We start from the raw sequence: 20,611 nt of genomic DNA, 5'->3' as shown, positions 1-20,611 counted from the left end.
TGGTATTAGAGCATTGGAGGCCTAGGGGTTCATTTCCCTTTCCTTCCTCCTCTTTCTACTTTTCTGTTCCTAGTGCTGACCTGCTATGGCACTAAAATCGTCCTCCAGTGGCTTAAGGAGGGAAAGCTGGTGATCAACAAGATCTCCCACCTAGGTCCAGTGGACCCGTCAATCAACAGCAGGTGTGGTCCTCCAGACATTCTGGGGGTTATGTGTGAATGAAGTAGCCACCAAAACATTAAAATATGGTGTTCACTTAAATCGGCTACAACTTGCCAATTTCACTCCAATATGAAATCAGGGAATGTAAAATCCAGGTTTTACTGTATTATTGCGATCATTATTATCAGTCATCAACAAGAAGTGAAAGAGTGTGGACACGTGTAAGCAGAGCTCTGAGTGATCAGTGTAGAAAGGGCAAGCCCTAAGGACTAATGTTAAGAAAGAAGATTTTTTTGTACTGTTTTCAATGACCCTAGTACTTCTATCCTTTGGAATCATTTAAGAAAGAAGATACATCATAGAAAGCTGAAAATGGATATAGTTCTACCACTAGGTAAATCACTGCATGATAAAAGAAGTGAAGATGGGAGAGAAGGATTGCAGAACCAGAATGAAAAAATAAATCCGAAGAAGCAAACTGATATAACATTAGAAAGCTGAAAGTTAAAAATAAAAGACAACAGAGAGAAGATTGAATATCTGCTATGGAAGAACAGACAAGTGAACGAGAAAATTAAGTATTATGAAGACAAGGAAAGGAAAGCGAATCTATTCTTCCTGGTAGAAGTGTGTCGTGAGTACGAAATGAATACATATAGGACAGTGTGCATCATGTGTATGATGAGATTTTTGATAGTGATATGAGAGAGGTAACATTAAACAGACTTACAGACTAGAGAAAGAAAGAAATAGTCCTATTGTAGTAAGATTTGAAAGTATGAGAACGAGGGAAATAATTTTAAGTAACTTAAGAAAATTAAAAAGAACAGAAGTGAGAGTTGAAAAAGACATGAACCATGAAACAAAATTCAGACGCAAGTTGCTATTGTCTTTCATGAAGTCGTTGGCTAGAAATAATGATCATTTTGCCAAGATCTATGAAGATTAAGTGAAAGTAAATGGAAAGTACTACGACATCCATATCTAATCATGTTGCATTACCTGATGTGACGAATTGCTACCACACACATAGACATCACACTTCTCTGCTACAGTGCTGCCACAGGTTGATGTGCTCTGTGATTCTCGACGCTCGGATCCAAGACATGATCTAGTGTAGTCGCACGCCAGATTAACCAGCTACATAAACAGAAATTAGAAATGCTTACTTCAGTGAAATCTGGAGACAAATACTAGTTTTACTTTATACAACATATAAAATAATAAATCCCATTACAATTTAACAACAGGATCATTCCAGCTCAAGTAGGATATTCCATGAAAATTAAAAATAAATTATTTTAGTAAATTTTAGTGTGGTTGCAATGCAGTGCACAATAAAAGGATAAATACAGTGACAAAGAAGTCACTTGCCAAATGGGGAAAATAAAATAGTTTTGAAATGACAATTATAGGCATAATAAACTATTTTCTCTGGAACTGATCTCTTAGTAATCACATTCTACCATGAAATACCTTACAACATATTATTACAATGTATTAGCCTCAGGTACACATGACTAGGTTTCCATGTAAATATTACAGTTCTCAGTGTGGCTTTTATTCAAAAACAATAATGTAACTTTTATTTCACAACAATAATCACTTTCTATAATTGAATTTAAACACTCCCGTCAACAATGGGATTTCCACTCCACACAGCAACACAGTATTCGTTATTGCACTCCACAGATGACAATGACAATTCACTTGGATTATTGAGAACAACAATGTACTGCTAATCTCAACTAATGTCCACAAAGCACTATTTACAAAACAAAACTGTTAGTTCTCAGTTCACAGTTCGTTTGCCTTGGCTAGTTGTTCTAGCTCAGTCACTCAAGTTCACAATATATCGTACCTAAGACTTGCAGAGACAGTCCACTGAACTTCGAACTCAGGTCCCCCAACTGCGGTCCACCGCACGTCAAACCACAGACTCCGGATACGCAGCACTCGCCTGGACGCTCGCACAGTTGCGGACACACACTCAAGTCGAACTCTGGCTTCACTGCTACACAAGACTGACTGGCTTGCTGTCCAAAAACTGAACTCTCTTCTCCTCGCGTCCTGTATTTATTACTAAACCATAGTTTCCAGAAAGTACGATTCTGGGAGTTTCCGTTCCTGGTGTCTTCCACCTGTTACTCGCAGCTTCTGTTTCCGCACGTCTGTTCGGGAGGTTTCGTTCCCCCCCTTCACCTTGCACAGCGAAGCACCTACAGCTTTGCGTTCCTTTTCGCCTCTCGCCGCAGTGCACCTCCCCTTGCCCTCTTGGCATGCAGACGTTCCCCTTACGTCCGTCCTCTCCAGACCCGCACGACTGCAACCTTCTCCGCCGCGTCACCCGTCTTCTCGCATGCCCCGCCCTCTGCGGAACGCGTGATCGACTCTCGGCTGTCTGTATTAGCCTCAGGTACACATGACTAGGTTTCCATGTAAATATTACAGTCCTCAGTTTAAGTGCACAGAGCACTACTGCAAATGTTCAAAGTATGATGCATTTACTTGAAGACAGAGTCTCACTCGATCCTGACATTCCTCTGTCACTCTTAAAATTATTGCTTGTAGAATGTGTTGGATAACCTAGGTGATCTTTTGTTTCAATTCATCTACAGACACCGGGCCTATTTAGAAAAACATACAGTTTCACATATCCCCAAAGAAAAAAAAAAAGCTTCAAGAGTGAGATCTGGTGACCGTGGAGGCCATGACTGAGTTTCGCCTTGTTCAATCCAGTGCATACCAAACATGTTATTTAATTTCTCACGAATTGTCATAGCATAATGTGCTGGGGCTTCATCTAACTGAAACCACATTCTCATTAGTTTATTTAGTGGTAAATCTTATACGAAATCCATTAAAATGCTGTTCATCTTTCTATAAAAGAAAATAAGCTCTCACAATCATATCACCTAGTATTTCACACCATAGGTACCATTAATTTTTTTAACACTAGGTTATTGCATTCAGCATCCACCTTGGGCTTTACTTAGACTAACATTGTGCATTTTGTGTATGAGCACACCCATCCACAAAGAACAGGCTTTCGTCGTTGAATAAAACAATCTGAAGGAAGGACTGCTCAATACACAAACACTGCATAATTCAGCTGCAGTAAGTTCGCCTCATCCATGGAACATTTTCTTGCATCATATGTACATGCTATATTCTTTAGGAGTGAAAACATGCCGATTTCAATATTCTAAGAAAACAGATTCCCTGCTAATACTACTCTTTCGAGCCACATAATGCACTGATCTTTCAGGGCTGACCAATATATTTGCAATCACATCCACTGGTAGCCAACTTCCTTTCATGTCGAGCATACCACAAACTGTTTTAAATTTATGTAATAAACTGCCTATACATTATTCATTATTGTAATGGTTTTGGAATGTCTGGATGACAATGAAACTCGTCTGCAACTTTCCTTGTTGTTCACTCAGCCTGCTATAAAATTGGACATCCGAATTTTTCAGAGTAAAAAGGCAGTCGAAATGTGATGCTGACCACATCACCTTCTTCCAGTGTCGAGATCATGAAAGCTTGGAAAATGCACCTCCCCATCTCCTGTACATCTTCCTAGAATGTAGGTGGACACCTTAACTTTTTGAAAGAATTATTAGTAGAAAAATTATTGGCCAAATGTTCATTGTCAAGCCACGTTATTCTGTATCATGAACAGATTTCTCTGTCAAATGCTCTTATGTTTGGGACAGCAGACGTATCTGAAGGAAAATGTCACATGACCACAGAGGCTTCTGATGGACAGAACAAGAAACAAAGTAGAAAAAATAAGATGTAATAGCAGTAGCGGCCAATGAGGCATTCTGGTGGTGGTGGTGCCAAAAATGAAAAAAGGTTGTACGCATATTACCCTAGTGAAACTGATAATCGCAGCTCACGTCTACATTATGTGTTAAATAAAACACATTAATTAAACCAGATATTTTACCAGGTGTACAGTTAATAATGCATCTAGTAACAGTTACAATAACATTTCCGAAACTAATAACGAAATTTACAGATACAGATAATGCAAAACTTTCACAGTACTGTTAGTCAAATAGAAATAACTTTTATACCTAGTAAAATTACTGGCAAAAACACACGCGATAAACAGTGATATAGATAATAAAACGAACATGTTTGCACTTTATTTAACAGGTGAATGAATCCAAGGCAGCAGCCTGAATAACACATGTTCATGTCCTGCACAGATCTCATGTATCGTTAACAAAAGCATCAATACTATAGCAACAGTGTAGTGATATTTAGTTGCCGCAAAATAAAACAAATATTACACAACATTAACAAACAGTGTTACATAATATGAAAAAATATTTATCTTTCTAAAAAGAACCATGACTATCTCTGCATTCAATATACTGTAGTTAAATGGATAATACTTTACACATTCAAATCCAAGTTATGTGCATTAGTTTTGAATTGGCAACATTACATTAACATTTGGCGCAGAACTTTAACTTGTATTTTCGTGCAAGTTTGCGGTTGATGGTTCCCTTCCTAACGTCTCCAACAACCCTGCCATCTAGCGAAATTTCTGCATTATTGTGCTCTAGCGGGTGGAATATTAACTACTGAGTCAAATTGAATTCAGCTCAAAGTCTGCCATAAGAAACTTATATAAACTAGAATCAGCAGCCTTTTGTACAGTGTTATATGGACGTAGGCAGTGCCACACCGAAGTGGCTCCAACGTTTGGAAAAACGCTGCAAGAGTGTGTCCCGATCTGTGCGCGTGCTTGTTCAGATGAAATACGAATAAAATATGTAGAAATAAAGTATTACAACTGCTTTTTAGGATATTATTTTTTGTTTCTTTCATTGGTGGTGCCATGGCACACTGGCACTACCCCAAAAGCCGCCCCTGTGTAATAGGTTACCATAGAATGCAGTGTTTAAGGGAACTAAAGAAAGACCAGGATTCAGAATACTTTGAAAACAACAAGAAATTATCTCATAAATATAGCCAACATGAAAAAACTTTCAACTGAAGGTTCTTATTTGAAAATAAAATATAATACCTCTTCCATCAGGCACATTGCAGCACGATAAAGCAAAATTTTTCCATCCTCATCTGGCACCACGTTGTACCATGGTTTTCCATCCAGAGCATCACCACCAGCTGTGGATCGCATTTTTGACATAGCTTTCAGGAACACAGAAGACGTTATTTTGGCACTTGTTTTACTTGTATCACTTCGCTTTCCACACGACGCGCACAGAGCCATGTCAATCCACTCCAGTAGGTAGATAAGCGATCCTCTCTGCAACGCAAGCTCCAGCAGCAGTTCAGAAGCTAGGAACTGACCTGAAATAATTTTACACCGCACAATAACCGATCTCAATCAACATCAAAGTAACACTTTTTTACTAAAAAAATATCTCACTTCTACTAACTGTAGATCCTACTTTTACTTAATTGCTTTAATATTCAAATACTCAGCCACATAAAAACAGAGTGCGAATTAACGGGGTGGATGGGGGGGGGGATTTCCCCTTGTTGGAAAGTTATCCCCCTCTCATAAATTCATATTAACATCCCTGCCACGGATAAGTTCTATCCCTCTCACAAAATATAATTGTTTTAATACAAGTATACTTTATAAAGTATAAAGTAAGCAAAGAAAGTAATACTGATGTATTATTATCACTGTCAAGCTGACAACAATCAATAATAACTTAGGAATTGCACATCTTATCTTAAGCCTGCTCATGGATATAATTATTACTATCATCAAGATGTAAGACAAGCAACTCAGTGCGACAAAGCGTTGATTATTAATAATAATACTTACTTACTTACAATTGGCTTTTAAGGAACCCTAAGGTTCATTGCCGTCCTCACATAAGCCCACCATCGGTTCCTATCCTGTGCAAGATTAATCCACTCTCTATCATCATATCCCACCTCCCTCAAATCCATTTTAATATTATCCTCCCATCTACGTCTCGGCCTCCCCAAAGGTCTTTTTCCCTCTGGCCTCCCAACTAACACTCTACATGCATTTCTGGATTCACCCATACGTGCTACGTGCCCTGCCCATCTCAAATGTCTGGATTTAATGTTGCTAATTATGTCAGGAGAAGAATACAATGGGTGAAGTTCTGCATTGTGTATTAATAATATTAATAATAATAATTATTATTATTATTATTATTATTATTTTATGTATGGTAATATCTATCTAGGATTCTATTCCCCCCTTATCAGAAATCTCAGTTCGCACCCTGCATAAAAGAGTATTAAAAGTGTTTTTGTTTTATAAACATTAACCTGGATTTCTTTTAAGTCATGGAACTTGGTGTCTTTTCTAGCACTAACTGTAGTAACTGTGTGTAGTTCATCACTTATATCCATCATGTGCAAGTATATTACTTCATAGCCCGAATATGTGAAGTCAGGTGCTTACATACATAGACTATTACGGTATTTGAGCATGCAAGCCACACAAGTAAGTTACTTTTGTGACTCAATTGTAAGCAGGTAGAGACAACATGAATCTTGCCAGTGAGTCACTTGTCAAGATTGTATATGATCCGTGAATTTTTATTGTTCACAGAAAATAATTACAATAAGTAAATGTATGTAGTCTACACCACATTTCAAGACTAATTAATTATTAAACACAAAGAATAAATAATAATTTACAATATTAGCTAAATAATGTACTTCAAATGTCAATAGACAGATTATCTAAAAGAGTCATGAACTACAGACCCACAAGATATAGAACTATAGCTCGATCTAACAAAAGGTGACTGATAGTCCAATGCCTGAAGAAGAAGAAGAAGAAGAGAATGAAAGAAAGAATAGGCCAAACCATATCAGCATATTCCGAATCTCACCGGTCCGGTGGCATCAATGACGTCACGTTGCAGCGAAATATGGAACAAAACTGCTGGAAGGATCGATGGCTGTCATGGCGACTGTACAAGTTGTTGTCTGTGCTACGCTAGCAAAATTTTACGAAATTTTCGTACTGCCATCTCGTTCAAAGAAAAGAGAGCATAAACAATTTATTTCTTGAACCAGTAGTAATAACTAGTCCGTTGACGTGTTCGCTCATAAGCCATTAACATATTGTTTTTACAGCAGAACACACCGCCATGACACAATAGTGCACGATGTTATTCGTCTGCTAATTCCCGCCCTATACAAGAACCAATCAGATTCACTGATGGCGGCTGATGAGACTGCCACCACCTATGCAAGTTGATGGCACCGGTGCGACACCGGTGGAGCATCAATGACGTCATCGGTGGAATTCGGAACACCGTGATGCCATCAGATTGTTCACCAGTGAGATTCGGAATACACTCTATGTTATAAACAATGGGAATCAAGTAACAGAATACAATCATCCAGGAAGCTAAAATTGAAAACGTTTTATTTTTCATTTGCATATTATTATGGGAGTTACTCATCTACTAAAAGAAATAATTTTAAATATGTTAATTAAAATATATCATATGAGGAAACAAAGAGGAAGGCAGAAAATAGGAAAGATTGGAGAAAGCTGGGTTTGCAGTGAAGGACCTGCCCATGGGCAGAACACTAAAGCAAGGAAGGAATTAAAATATAAAAATTAAGTCATAAGCAATGTATTTGAATACTCATAGTCAAAAATAAATATGATCCTGATACAATATCCCCACATTTGTCACGGATTTCTTCTCATAGTATGCATACAGGTTACGACTTGCAACTTCTTACATTGAATTGTGTAAATATAAGTTGACAGAAATGGTGTAGCATTGACGAACATCCTATTGTGCACCCTGGACAATTACTCTGTTTGGCTTCATATGGGTGACTGACGAACAGTAAAGGTACGGTCACACATCGCTACTTTTGCAGCGCAACTTTTGTACTGCAGCTGCAAAAGTTGCGTGTCATGTTCACACATAAGCCAAAAGTAGCGCGCTGCACGCTACTTTTCGTGCTGCGCAACCAGAGTGCTGCAAAAGTTGCAACTGGAGGTTGCGAGTCTGTTCACACACAACGTGCTACTTTTGCAGCTGCAGTCATGCTGCAGGTTTCCATCTCCGTGTTGATTTCTCAATATACATTTTGTGGTTATGTTCGCATTATTAAGAAACTCATGCGAAAACTTCATCTATTATTTGCTTTTCTGTCGTATCTAGTATTCAGAAGGGCGGCCGGGTAGCTCAGTTGGTAGAGCAGCTGGCTATGGACTGGAAGGTCCGGGGTTCGATCCCAGGTGGTGACAGGATTTTTTCTCATTGCCAAACTTTCAGAACGGGCCCGAGGTTCACTCAGCCTCCTATAAAATTGAGTACCGGGTCTTTCCCGGGGGTAAAAGGCGGTCAGAGTGTGGTGCCGACCACACCACCTCATTCTAGTGCCGAGGTCATGGAAAGCATGGGGCTCTACGTCCATGCCCCCCCAAGTGCCTTCACGGCATGTTATGGGGATACCTTTACCTTTTACCTTTTTTCTAGTATTCAGAAATTTACATTATTTTTACTATAAAGTTTTAAAAACGCCTATATGCTTAAATGATAACCAACAGTATATTCACGTAATCAATGTTGGAAATCATCCTGTTTGGAACTACGCTACGGAAAATTTAAAAAATGAATTATATCGTCAGCAATTATGCTCAGACTGTGTTGTGTGCTTAATAACTGTTACAAATAATTTATTTTCATCACATTTAACATTAAAATATATCCAAACAATAAAAGTATCATTGGCACATTTGGGTGGTAACACTGGTTGCAAGCGCAGCAAAAGTTTCAACAAAATTGATATCAAAAATGCTGCGGCTGCAACCCTGAGAACCCTGTTCACACGTCGCTACTTTTAAGCTGCACACAGCATGGAAAAGTAGCGAGCAGCAGGTTCCGCAGCCGCTACTTTTCGGGTTGCACCGTTGTTCACACGTCGCAGTACGAGAGTTGCGCAGTTTTTTGTACTGCAGTGCTGCAAAAGTAGCGACGTGTGACCATACCTTAAGAAAGAATAAAGAGAAACAGAAATAATCAAACGGGGTAATTAGCTCACTTTGGTACAAAATAAAAACAAAATCCTGCACAGAAGAAAAATCTTCATAGAAACTTCTAAATAATGAACCCTATTAACATAAAATGGCATGAACCTATATGATTAGTTGATTATGTATGGGTGAGGGGGAAGAACCAGTGACTATCTCCAGTGGTTTAAATAATAACAATACTTTCCTGAGGAGACATCTCATCCCCTCATATTAGGAATACTTCCCAAACACAGACTATGTCTGCATTCTGAAACAAACCTTCAGAATCTGCGCCAGAAGCAGGCAAAGCCGCATGTCTTAGGAATCTTGTGACCTCTTGCAAGCTCTGTGCTCCCAGGGCTGTGATTTGGCTCTCATTTGCTAGCGACAATGGTGGGAGGTTCCGTACCACCTCTGATGCTGTATGCAGCACTTCATTGCAGAGAACCGGGCTATCTGTTAGAAACAAATTAAAGTATTCATTTAGTACAAATTCATCATCTACAGAAACTTAGAACAAATAGATTAAATACTGATGATAATACCACAGTCTAGTATATACAGTCACGAAGCTCAATACTTACTAAATATGCAAACATACTGTGACAGAGCTGGGATACGATCTCACGACCGGCAGAAGGATTACAAGGTCGGCCGTGGTTCTGCGCAAGTGAGCGCGCATCTGCTTCCTGTGGCATGTGCTGTGGCGTAGAAAGGAGGGGGGAGAGGAGAGAGAGCGACCGCGGCAGAGAGGGGAGATACCCAGATTATTCGAGAATGCCATCCTGACATCCGTGGAAATCTTCTAGGCATCTGTCGATTGTTCGGGAGATCGTACTCTCCAGAAACTATGGTTTGGTTATAAAAAGAAGAGACGCGAGTGAACAGTAGCAGTGTTGTTATAGTCAGTGGACAGCAAGCCAGCCAGTCTTGTGCAGCAGTGAAGCCACCTTTGAGACCGAGTTCGACTTGAGTTGTGTCCGTAACTGGGGAGCCGGAAGTCCTGAGTTTGAATGCAGTGGACAGCAGTTGGGGGACCTGAGTTCGAAGTTCAGCGGATTGTCTCTGAAGATCTGGGGTTCGAGATACTGTGAACTCGAGTGACTGAGCTAGAAGAGCTTACTAGCCAAGGCAAACGAACTGAGAACTGACAGTTCTGATTTGTAAATAGTGCTTTGTGAACATTAGTTAAAATTAACAGTTCATTGTTGTTCTCAATAATCCAAGTGAATTGTCATTGTCGTTTGTGGAGTGCAATAACGAATACTGTGTTGAGTGCAAATCCTATTGTTGATGGGAGTAGAATTAAATTGTAGAGAGTGATTATTATTGGCGTGAGAATAAAATTACATTATTGTTTTGAATTTTAAAAGTTACAATACAGTTGAAATATGCATCCACAGATAGTTGTTCACCACCAGGATCGCTACTATCGCCTCATCACAGACCCTTTCCCCAGCAGACGATAAAAATTTATTGTACTTTCGATATCATATTCTTTTGAAAAAATTAACACCTTCCTTCCACTTTTGAAACATGAAACACATAAGGTTTATATATTATTTTCATAAAGCATATATTATATTTTATAAAGTCACCTTCCTGGATCTTTCGGAAGAAGGATAACTCTGACCTCTTTTTCTTACAATATTTATAGAACCACAAACGTCTCCTTGACTCATATTATTATTCAAATTATTGTATTTAGTCATTTACAGTTATTACAACCGATAACAAACATTTCACAGTTATTTTGTTGTTGTGTGGTTTACACAGCTTTTCACAACAAAGCGAAATACGGCACAGTCAATGCCTTTTCGTTCTATATTTCGCAATATTTAATCGAAATAAAGGCAGGTATTACACATACGAACAACGCAATTTTCACACCATAAATAATATTACATCTTAACTCGCAAGTGAATTATGTCTGAAGTGTCTCATAATCATTGTTTTAAATTTTATTAATGCAATTACACTACATTTTAGAGAAACATATGTTACTGTTTATGCATTCCAACAAATTTATATGGTTGAAACGCCGCCCTTCACGATCGGGTTAAGCGAGTCACATGGTCTGCCTTACGGCCTGTATTAGATCACGATGGCTGTGGCACAGTCTATTGTTCCTAGTACTCACAGCGCTCCAAGCGGCTAGCAACTATCGCGACAAATGCAAAAAATCACCCCAAGCTTCGTGACTGTATAAAGTAGACTGTGATAATACTGTATTTGTAGGGATGTGATTTCGTGCAATAAGCAATTATAATTTTATAAACACCAGAAGACTCTGTTTTCGTTTCCAATCATTTTTTTATTTTTATTTTATTGGGTTATTTTACGACACTGTATCAACATCTAGGTTATTTAGCGTCTGAATGATACGGAGGTGATAATGCCGGTGAAATGAGTCCGGGGTCCAGCACCGAAAGTTACCCAGCATTTGCTCCTGTTGGGTTGAGGGAAAACCCCGGAAAAAACCTCAACCAGGTAACTTGCCGCGACCGGGATTCGAACCCGGGCCGCCTGGTTTCGTGGCCAGACGTGCTGACCGTTACTCCACAGGTGTGGACAGTTTCCAATCATAAACATGTCTCTAGGGAGTTCATGTTGTTTCTCAGTGGCCAGGGCACTCTTTTTCCCGTACAAGGCAGTGTTCCACGATAATCATCAGTCATTTGCGATGAACAACTTGAGGATGAATCTCATTGTGTACTGTAATTCTTCAGAGGTTGGCGAGACAACATAATTTATACTGGTGAGTACTTCATATTGTTTATATTCACATAAAATAATTTAAACATAATTAAATATTTTTCCTTTTTTGTCACATACTTTCCCGATTTTTAGCACATAAAAAATAAATATTTTCCCAATTTTTAGCACCTAATAATCAGAGCCCTAAAATTATACATAATACATCCACACATCACAGTCACTTATTCCATCATAAATTTCCATGAACACTACCTTCTTCTGCAAGAGACTTTAGACATAATAAACGTTATTAAAAATGTCTCGTTCATAATAAAACCATACTACGAATGTTGTAGATTAATGTGATGACATTAGAGTCATTCCAAGAAAGAAATTAAAAACCTTATATTAGGCCTATAAAATTTTAAACTTTATTAATGAACCAAATACCCAACAAGCTGAAATCTTAGAACTTAGGTTATTATGTTCATTTTACCTGGAGGAGTGGTATGTTGCCAGCTTTGGCGTAACAATGCAAATAATAAACTTAGTCCAGTTTTAACAGCCATCTCTATGAGAGCCTGCGATGCTGAACATGTTCTTTCTGGGCCACTTTCGGAAGCCTCCTGCCTATTCTCACTAGTATGTACACTATTCTGCGATCTTGTCTAAAAACACAGAAAAGAAGGAAATATAATCACAAAGGAAATGCGCAAAGAGAGTTAAAGTGATGTACTGGTATATTCAAATCAAACATTACAGGGTCATTCCATGGCAAATTGACGTAACTTCAGACAGCAGTTTTGTAGTTTTGTCATGTTTTCTGTTATATAGGAGATACACACACAAAAAAAAAAGGAAAGCAAATTATACGACATCTATACTAGGCCTATAATATGTAATAAGGATTCAGCAAAAAAATATTTTTCCTTTAGGAAATAATTAATTTAATTTTAGAATAACTGACGTACCATAACAAGAAATGAACAACCATTTCAATGAGGCAATTCATATTTAAAATTTCTATAAATTAGAACATGAAGAGTGAAAAATTATGTTCCTTAGTTTGAATACATAATAAAGAAAATAAGAAAATGTATCTTGTTTCCTTCTGTCCTATGCAAAATTAAATTTAAGTAACTGATGTAACATACAAAGTAACTAACGTAATATTTCTGGAACTTATTCATTTTTTTATGGTTTAAAGTCTGCTTATGACTAGAAATATCACACATCAAAACCACTGAAGGTGCATACACTCTGTTGTTCAATGCTTGTGGTGCTTCAAGTATCTTAATAAGGTCACCAAAAGAATACCATCTTCCATCCTTTTCTCCTTCTCCTGCCAATACCAACTTTTGTACATTTATGAAGACATTTAACAAGAACCTAATTTTCTACATGCCAATAACAATTGTATTGTATTTATTAACATTCCATGGTATTCATACATTGCTTACAGCTAGAATATGGAACAAGTCAAAAAACTTAATACTATTATAAATTCTTAATTTATAGTCACAGTCTAGATGAAATATATACAGACGAGATTTACAATATAGTGTACTAGTACAACACAAAGTTTTAGTACCAATTTCATGAAGTGTTATTGAATGTCATGAATTCACCTACAGAATAGAAGACGTGAGAAATTAGGTACTTCTTCAATTTGGCTCTAAATAATTTTGTGTTTTGAGTTTCATTTTTTATATCGATAGGGAGGCTATTAAAAATTTTTACTGCCATGTAACGCACTCCTTTTTGATAGCACGATAGACTTGCCGATGGAGTATGAAAGTCATTTATTTGACGTGTATTTATGCTATGAACTGTTGAATTAGTTACAAAGTTTTCACGATTACATACGAGGAAGATTATTATTAATGAAAAGATATACTGACAAGCCATGGGCATTATTTGTAGTTTTTTTTAAATAGTCCTACACGATTCCCTAGATTTGGCACCTACTATTATTCTAATTACTCTTTTTTGTAATAGAAATATATTGTTACTATCTGTGGAATTTCCCCAGAATATTATTTCAAAACTCATTACCGAGTGGAAGTATGCAAAGTATATTGTTTTTAAGGTATTGATATTCAATATCTTTTGCATAGATCTAATAGCAAAACAAGCTGAATTTAGTTTGGGGGTAATTTCTTTAATATGATTTTTCCAATTTAACACATTATCGATTTTTAAGCCAAGAAATTTGGTTGTTGTTGTTTCTAATAGGGATCTATAATTAATTATTGCGCTAGAAATTTGCGACGTTGAATTTGGACAGGATTTAAATTGAATTATGTTAGTTTTGTTACAATTTAATACCAATTTATTGACTGAGAACCAGTCACATATTTTGAAGAGAATTTCCTCTGTTGAAGATTGGAATGTGTTGGAGTTATTGGCTGTAATTACTATACTTGTGTCATCTGCAAATAATATGGGATGACCTACATCTTTTATTAGGGGGGCAAGATCATTTATAAACACTAGAAAAAGTAGGGGACCTAATATTGATCCTTGAGGAATTCCATTATTAATAGTTCCCCATGTCGATGCAGATTTCATAGTTGTATTGATTTCAACTGGATAATGACTATGCTGAAAGACAACCAAAATATACTTTCCTGACATAGGTTTGGTACTTATGAGTGAACATCTCACGTTATTTTTTTCAGCTTGAACTTCAGCTTTACTTTCCTCATCTGAATCTTTAAGGAACTTTATTGTTGAAATATCTGTTTTTGCTCTCATGAATGGACTCATTTAACTTGCGAAATGTGTACTGTCATACCATCAGACAAAGTATATCTTATGTGTCTGGGGAATAATACAAGATGGTTTGGCAGAATTCCTTGTGTCATATAACATATGGCGATTATTTAGTACAGGGGTGCCGAACTGAGGCTTTTTCATTGCTCCAGGCTACAATAATCAGATTCGAGGCTCTCCCGCATACTGAAAGGTGAGGTGTCTTCGGTTCTTGTAGCGAACAGAGCGTAGGCCATGTAAATGCAAGACAATGGCGAGATTTGCGAACTTAAGAGAAGAAATTTAAATATTTTTAAAGGAGAAAAAATTCTATGTAATTCGATGAATTGGAAGATAATGATTGGTAGCAAGCTCTTGAATTCCTGTCGGGCATGTCTACCAAATTAAATTACCTTAACGTAAGTCTTCAGGGAAACGTTTTGCCGGTACCACATTTACGTGACAGAGTCAAAGCGTATAATCTTAAACTGTCCTTGTACCGTATACAGCTAAGTGCAAATAATTTAGAGAATTTCCCGACATTCCGATTGTTTTGTTCGTCTTTGGATCCAGTCAGAAAGGAAAATTTGTTGTTGTTGTTTTCTAATGCCTGGCATTTGACAATAAAGTCATTTGACCTCTTGCACTCCAATATTTTTCAAAGATATAGATATAGAAAGGAAAATTTTATTAGTCATCTGCACAGCCTTCTGAGGAATTTAAGCAACGTAGGCTTATCTCTGACTCTGATTGAATGACAAAGAAGTATTTACTATTCATTTCTCCTTATAAGGGAAAATACAGGATTATTCAGGAGATTTTGCTTCCAAACTTATCAAACTACAGTGCGACTCTGCATTGAAAGATTAGCAAAAGACATCAACGATTGACAAATTTTGGAAAGCTGCTGCAAGAACACGACGATTTCCTATGTTAAGTGCTTTTGTTGCAAATGTGTTTTCATTGTTCGTGATGACTTATATGTTTGTGAAGCTGCATTTTCATTAATGGAATTAACAAAATCACATATTCGTGGCAGAATGTCGGATAGGGGTAAAGCCACAGTATTTGTGTGTTATGTACAGGACATTTTGCAATAACTTACATTTTCTTGAACTAAAATATAATTTACAGTTTTTTTTTAAATACAGACTCACATATAATTCAACAGAATGCTTTTGCTTACATTATACCAAAGTCAGAAATCCAAAATCTCATTTCAATGCACTGCAATGCATTTCATCTGCCAACGTGTATTTCCGTAAATATTGCGAGTTAAGGGTTAGGTTAAGTAATAATATGTTAGCTTAGATGACAGAATAGCTAAAGTGATAATGAAGCCAAGGAATGTGACAAGATTAGAGTGGATTAGATGAGGGTATAGCTAAGTCACAGTGACAAGGACTGTTACACAGTTAGTCACAGGTATCGCTACTGTCACCCCATATCTGGTCACAGTTGGTGCCGCTAAAGTAGGCCTAAACAAATGCTAAAATGTTGGTGTAAAAAAAAACAGACAGAATTGGTTCGTCAGTAACATAAGTTAGCATATTAAATAATATAAATTTCTAACTGAAGGAGTGTTTGAAGTCTATGACGGATTGTCCCATGTTAAATGTTTCATGTTTGGTCTCTGCTATCCAAAAGTAAAACTCCAAAATATCTGTAGTGTGAGTCCACTAATAAACTAAAAATAATAATAATAATATTTACCTTATCCTTATCATGGTACTTGGTTGATACGGCATGAAATATCCGTTGCAAAACCAACAATCTTTGATGTAAAACGGCTGCAAATGGTGATTCCGCACAAAATGTTCGTGCCAAGTCCAACTGAGTCGACAAGAGTGCAGCAACATGATGGTCAAGTTCAGCAGAAGAGGGAGAATCACACTCAAAATCTGGCAGAACTGGACCTTGATTCAATGGTGAACTGGGAGCTGGCACAATAATAACTTCCTTATTTGCAACCAAATGATCGTACAACAACATGACCCCATCTCTTGTAGCTATATAGTCGCAATTTTCTCCAGCCCAAACACTGTTCAAATGATCTTGCCATTTTAATTTCAAGTTCGATAATGATAATCCTGGCATCTTAACCTAGTCAAAATTTAAAATATCCTAATAAATATATCACACATTATTATTGGTTAAATATAAGGTTATCTTCAAATATATGTAGATACATATTTGCAAGATGTTTTATACACCCTTCGTTTCGGTATACAAATCGTGAAAAATGTACAAATTTCTTCCACACAAACCCAATACACATTAAAACTACCACAGGCAATTTTGCAACCGAAGAATAGAATAAGATCAATATAGATGTCCAACATATGCGCAATTACAACTTCGGATAATATATTTCAGGGCGCTATTTCTTCTTTATTATCAACTTAATTTATCGCATTTACTCAAAAGTAGAGTAAATTTATGTCAAAATATTCAACAGAGCAGAAAAGAACATATCACCATTAATGATTTCGTAATCATACTGTGGCAGTACTGACCAGACGGAGTCAGGTAGTGATGTTCTCCGAGCAGTTATGTTGAACACTGCTTCAATAAAAGTTAACGTCGACAATGTACGTACAATACATCAGCTTGGATTGCAAATGACTATAATCCATATAACACGAGAGGCTCGGGGCAGGATCATCGACCGTTTGAGATGGCCAAGAGCAGGTTGTGAGATTGATAATTGCGCATGCGCGGACATCTCATGCACTGCCAGTGGATTGCTTACCGGTATTTTGTCTGTGCGATCGTTACAGTGTTGCCAACAGGACGGAAATTCTGTCAGCGGACGGGAAATGATTGGCTTTGACGGGTGACGGATATTCTGGCGGAAATTACGATTTACATCGTATTTCGACTTTTTTAGCTGCTATCATTTTTAATTGTTTAATATTTGAGGGAGCGTAGACGAACCCAGCACATCAACTGTAGAAAAAGAGGCAGATGAAGTGGATGTATAATTATTTTAATTAAGATTAGTAAGGAAGTTACGTTAATACTTTCTTTTATTTGTATGGACCTAGATCTTTGACGTCATCAGTACAGTACAAGCACTAATATGGTATATAAAGGGATATAAAAGCTGGATAACCCGTATATATACATTTATTAAGTTTTTTGGCGGGAAAAACTTTTCATTCAAACTAACAGGAAATGGACAAATTCAAATTTCCAGGAAAAATACAAGACATAATAAGGTTATATTTTGTAAAATACCTAATACTAACAATACCATCCCATCGCACCTCCTCATACTCATCCTCTTTCACAATAGCCCTGCCAAGACTCTGGAATTCGTTACCTGCTAGCATCAGGGACTGTCGAAATAAAATTCAATTCAAACGCAAACTTACTAGGCACTTGGTCAGTAATTGAGACTCGTTCAGACATGGTTTCTTGTAAATAGTTCTTTTAATCTACCACAAAATATCTCAATATCCGGTAATTTCATCACTATAGAATTTTGTTATTGTAGGTTTAATTTGTAATTTAGTAAATACAAAAATATTCTTTATTCTTAACTTCTATGATAAAATGTCTAGCTTTCATTAATCAGGTATTCTTGTCGTACTTTAATTTTTATTGTAATTGTAATTGTAAATTTAATATTAATTGTAATCTTATTGTTCATGTTATAGTTGTAATCCCCTGGTAGAGGGGCAGAGAAGGCCTGACGGCCTTATCTCTACCAGGTTAAATAAATAAATCTAAATCTAATACTCGCAATAGATTTACCCGTTTCTTTACAAATTTCAATGAAGTGATATACGGAATAAGAAACGAACATATAAAACAGACAGCACAAGAATACCTACCGATCTGGACCTCACTTTTAAATAAATGCATGGAACTGGGATACATACCAGACGAATGGAGAAAGTCAAAACTAAAACTCCTGTACAAGGGAAAAGGAGACACATCGAATCCAAATGCGTATAGAGGAATAGCGCTAGAACCCACGACATTGAAACTCCTAACAGGAATCCTAGCCAAAAGACTGGCAGAGAAGCTAGACCCAATACTACCAGAAGAACAATTCGGCTTCAGGAGGGGACGATCCACGATCATGGCAGTAGAAAACCTGATAGATCAAATAAAGCAAGCGACAGGGAAACCCAAAGGAAAACTATATGTGGTCTTCGTTGACTACTCAAAAGCCTTTGACCTGGTCAACAGAAGAATACTAGTAGACAAACTGGAGGACCTAATTGGCAAAACAAGTACGACAACCCTGATATCAAATATCTTAGCAGAAAACTACATCCAGATAGATGACGGAATAGGCACATCCGACTGGCTACCACAGATGAATGGCATCCTCCAAGGAGACCCGCTCAGCCCGATACTGTTTAATGTCCTAACACATATCACGAAAAGAATGGAAGGAGTAAGTACGTACATCTACGCCGACGACATGGCCATCGCAGCGACAGACTTAGACAATATACAATCAGCACTAGACACGCTAAGCAAACGGGCGGAACGAAACGACATCAAGATAAACGAAGAGAAGACGGAACTGGTAGTGTTCAGGAAAGGAGGAAGACTCACCGAAGAAGAAAATGTAAAATGCAATGGCAAACAACTCAAAAGGACAAGCGATTTTAAATATCTAGGAATCACAATTCAGACGACTGGGAAAAGTTTCAGGCTACACATAAGATCGAGAGTAATGGCGGCCACAAGAGCCATGAATGAAATTAGAAACATCACACAATTATCGATCAGCACAGCTATGGATCTGTTCCGGATAAAGATATTACCCGTCCTGACGTATGGCCTAGAATCAGTGGGAGAATACCTCACATACAAACAGATGGAAGAACTAGAGCAGGTGAAAGCTAGGTATTTGAAGAGAGCTCTAGGACTACCACTACCACTAGGACTACAAGATCGAGACTAGTGTACGAACTAACCAGAGAGACCTTTTTGATAGAGGACCTAAGGTGCGAAATAATGCTCCCAGCGAACGACGCCTACAAACGACTCCTACAAGATCTGCACAAGAAGAAAACCAGCATACCGGAGGAATTCTACACAACGTGTGCGATGCAAGATAGGACATGGACGGAAACTATCACAGCTTATAGTAAAGACAAGTAATGTTTCTTACCCCATGCACGGTGTGTGCGCATTTCAACTTATTAATGAAGTGATATACGCCATATAACAATGCTGCAGTTGGCCTTGTTGGCGCAGTTAGTATAGCACTGGCCTTCTATGCCCGAGGTTGCGGGTTCGATCCCAGCCAAATCAATGGTATTTCAGGCAAACTCCGAATTTTTTTAACTCACCGTAACTCGCAAACCAGTAAAGGTTTTGAGTAGCAGCCATTTTAAAAGTAATTTCTATTTTTTCTAAACATTTCTCTCGCTTTAAACTCTCATCTAAAGTGAAAAATAATATAAACTTTGTCGCTTATCAACTTTTGAGGATGTCAATGTCTATTTTGAACAGGTCACTTCGAAGTAAATACATAGAATGGAATAAAACAATTTCTAGTGAGGTTCTGCACTTGTTTCCTGTTAATTCTTGTTCCTGATGGTGGTGCATTTATGATCAGCAGAGTTGTGCCAAATAGGGTGTCTGTTTTGAAATTTAATTATGAGTTGCGGATGTGTTGTGCATATTATGTCTTTATATGTACGGTATGCATATTTTGTATTGTTCTAGTGTGTTTATTTTCTGGCTTTTCGGTTCATTTATTTATTTACATAAAAGTCTTTAGACACTGAAATAGTTGTAACAGACCTTGTTGAATACAACTCTAACTTTTAATTGTTGAATACAATTAAAAGTTAGAGTTAAAAAATTCTTGTACATCATAAAAAGACTTACTAATGAGCCAACTACAGATAACGTTTCTAAATTCACCATTGCTTAAAGACAATAAATATATAGGCATTTTGTTAGACACTTTTATCTCATTGCCATTATTTCAAAGTT

The 20,611-nt window shown here is 37.3% G+C and overlaps 1 protein-coding gene across 3 annotated transcripts in view; it reads right to left on the bottom strand.

The window, feature by feature from the left end:
• Window positions 1–17,143, bottom strand: part of LOC138707915 (probable E3 ubiquitin-protein ligase HERC1) — a 178,360-nt gene extending 161,217 nt beyond the window's left edge. For 2 of the 3 annotated variants that reach the window (XM_069837962.1, XM_069837972.1), the window contains exons 1-5: window positions 16,355–16,870; window positions 12,384–12,555; window positions 9,470–9,646; window positions 5,213–5,499; window positions 1,165–1,302 (exon numbers count right to left, since the gene is read on the bottom strand). In XM_069837962.1, coding sequence (XP_069694063.1) covers window positions 1,165–1,302; window positions 5,213–5,499; window positions 9,470–9,646; window positions 12,384–12,555; window positions 16,355–16,738 — 1,158 coding nt within the window. In that variant the 5' untranslated portion in view covers window positions 16,739–16,870. Of the gene's footprint in view, window positions 1–1,164; window positions 1,303–5,212; window positions 5,500–9,469; window positions 9,647–12,383; window positions 12,556–16,354 lie in introns of all 3 variants that reach the window. The other variant, XM_069837981.1, reaches the window with a different exon arrangement.
• Window positions 17,144–20,611: the final 3,468 nt, after the last annotated feature.

The sequence above is a fragment of the Periplaneta americana genome, chromosome 1, assembly GCF_040183065.1.
Source record: "Periplaneta americana isolate PAMFEO1 chromosome 1, P.americana_PAMFEO1_priV1, whole genome shotgun sequence".
In the NCBI taxonomy this organism is placed as follows: Eukaryota; Metazoa; Arthropoda; class Insecta; order Blattodea; family Blattidae; genus Periplaneta; species Periplaneta americana.
The sequence above is the reverse complement of the archived record's forward strand: the minus strand, read 5'-3'. Positions and strand labels throughout refer to the sequence as shown.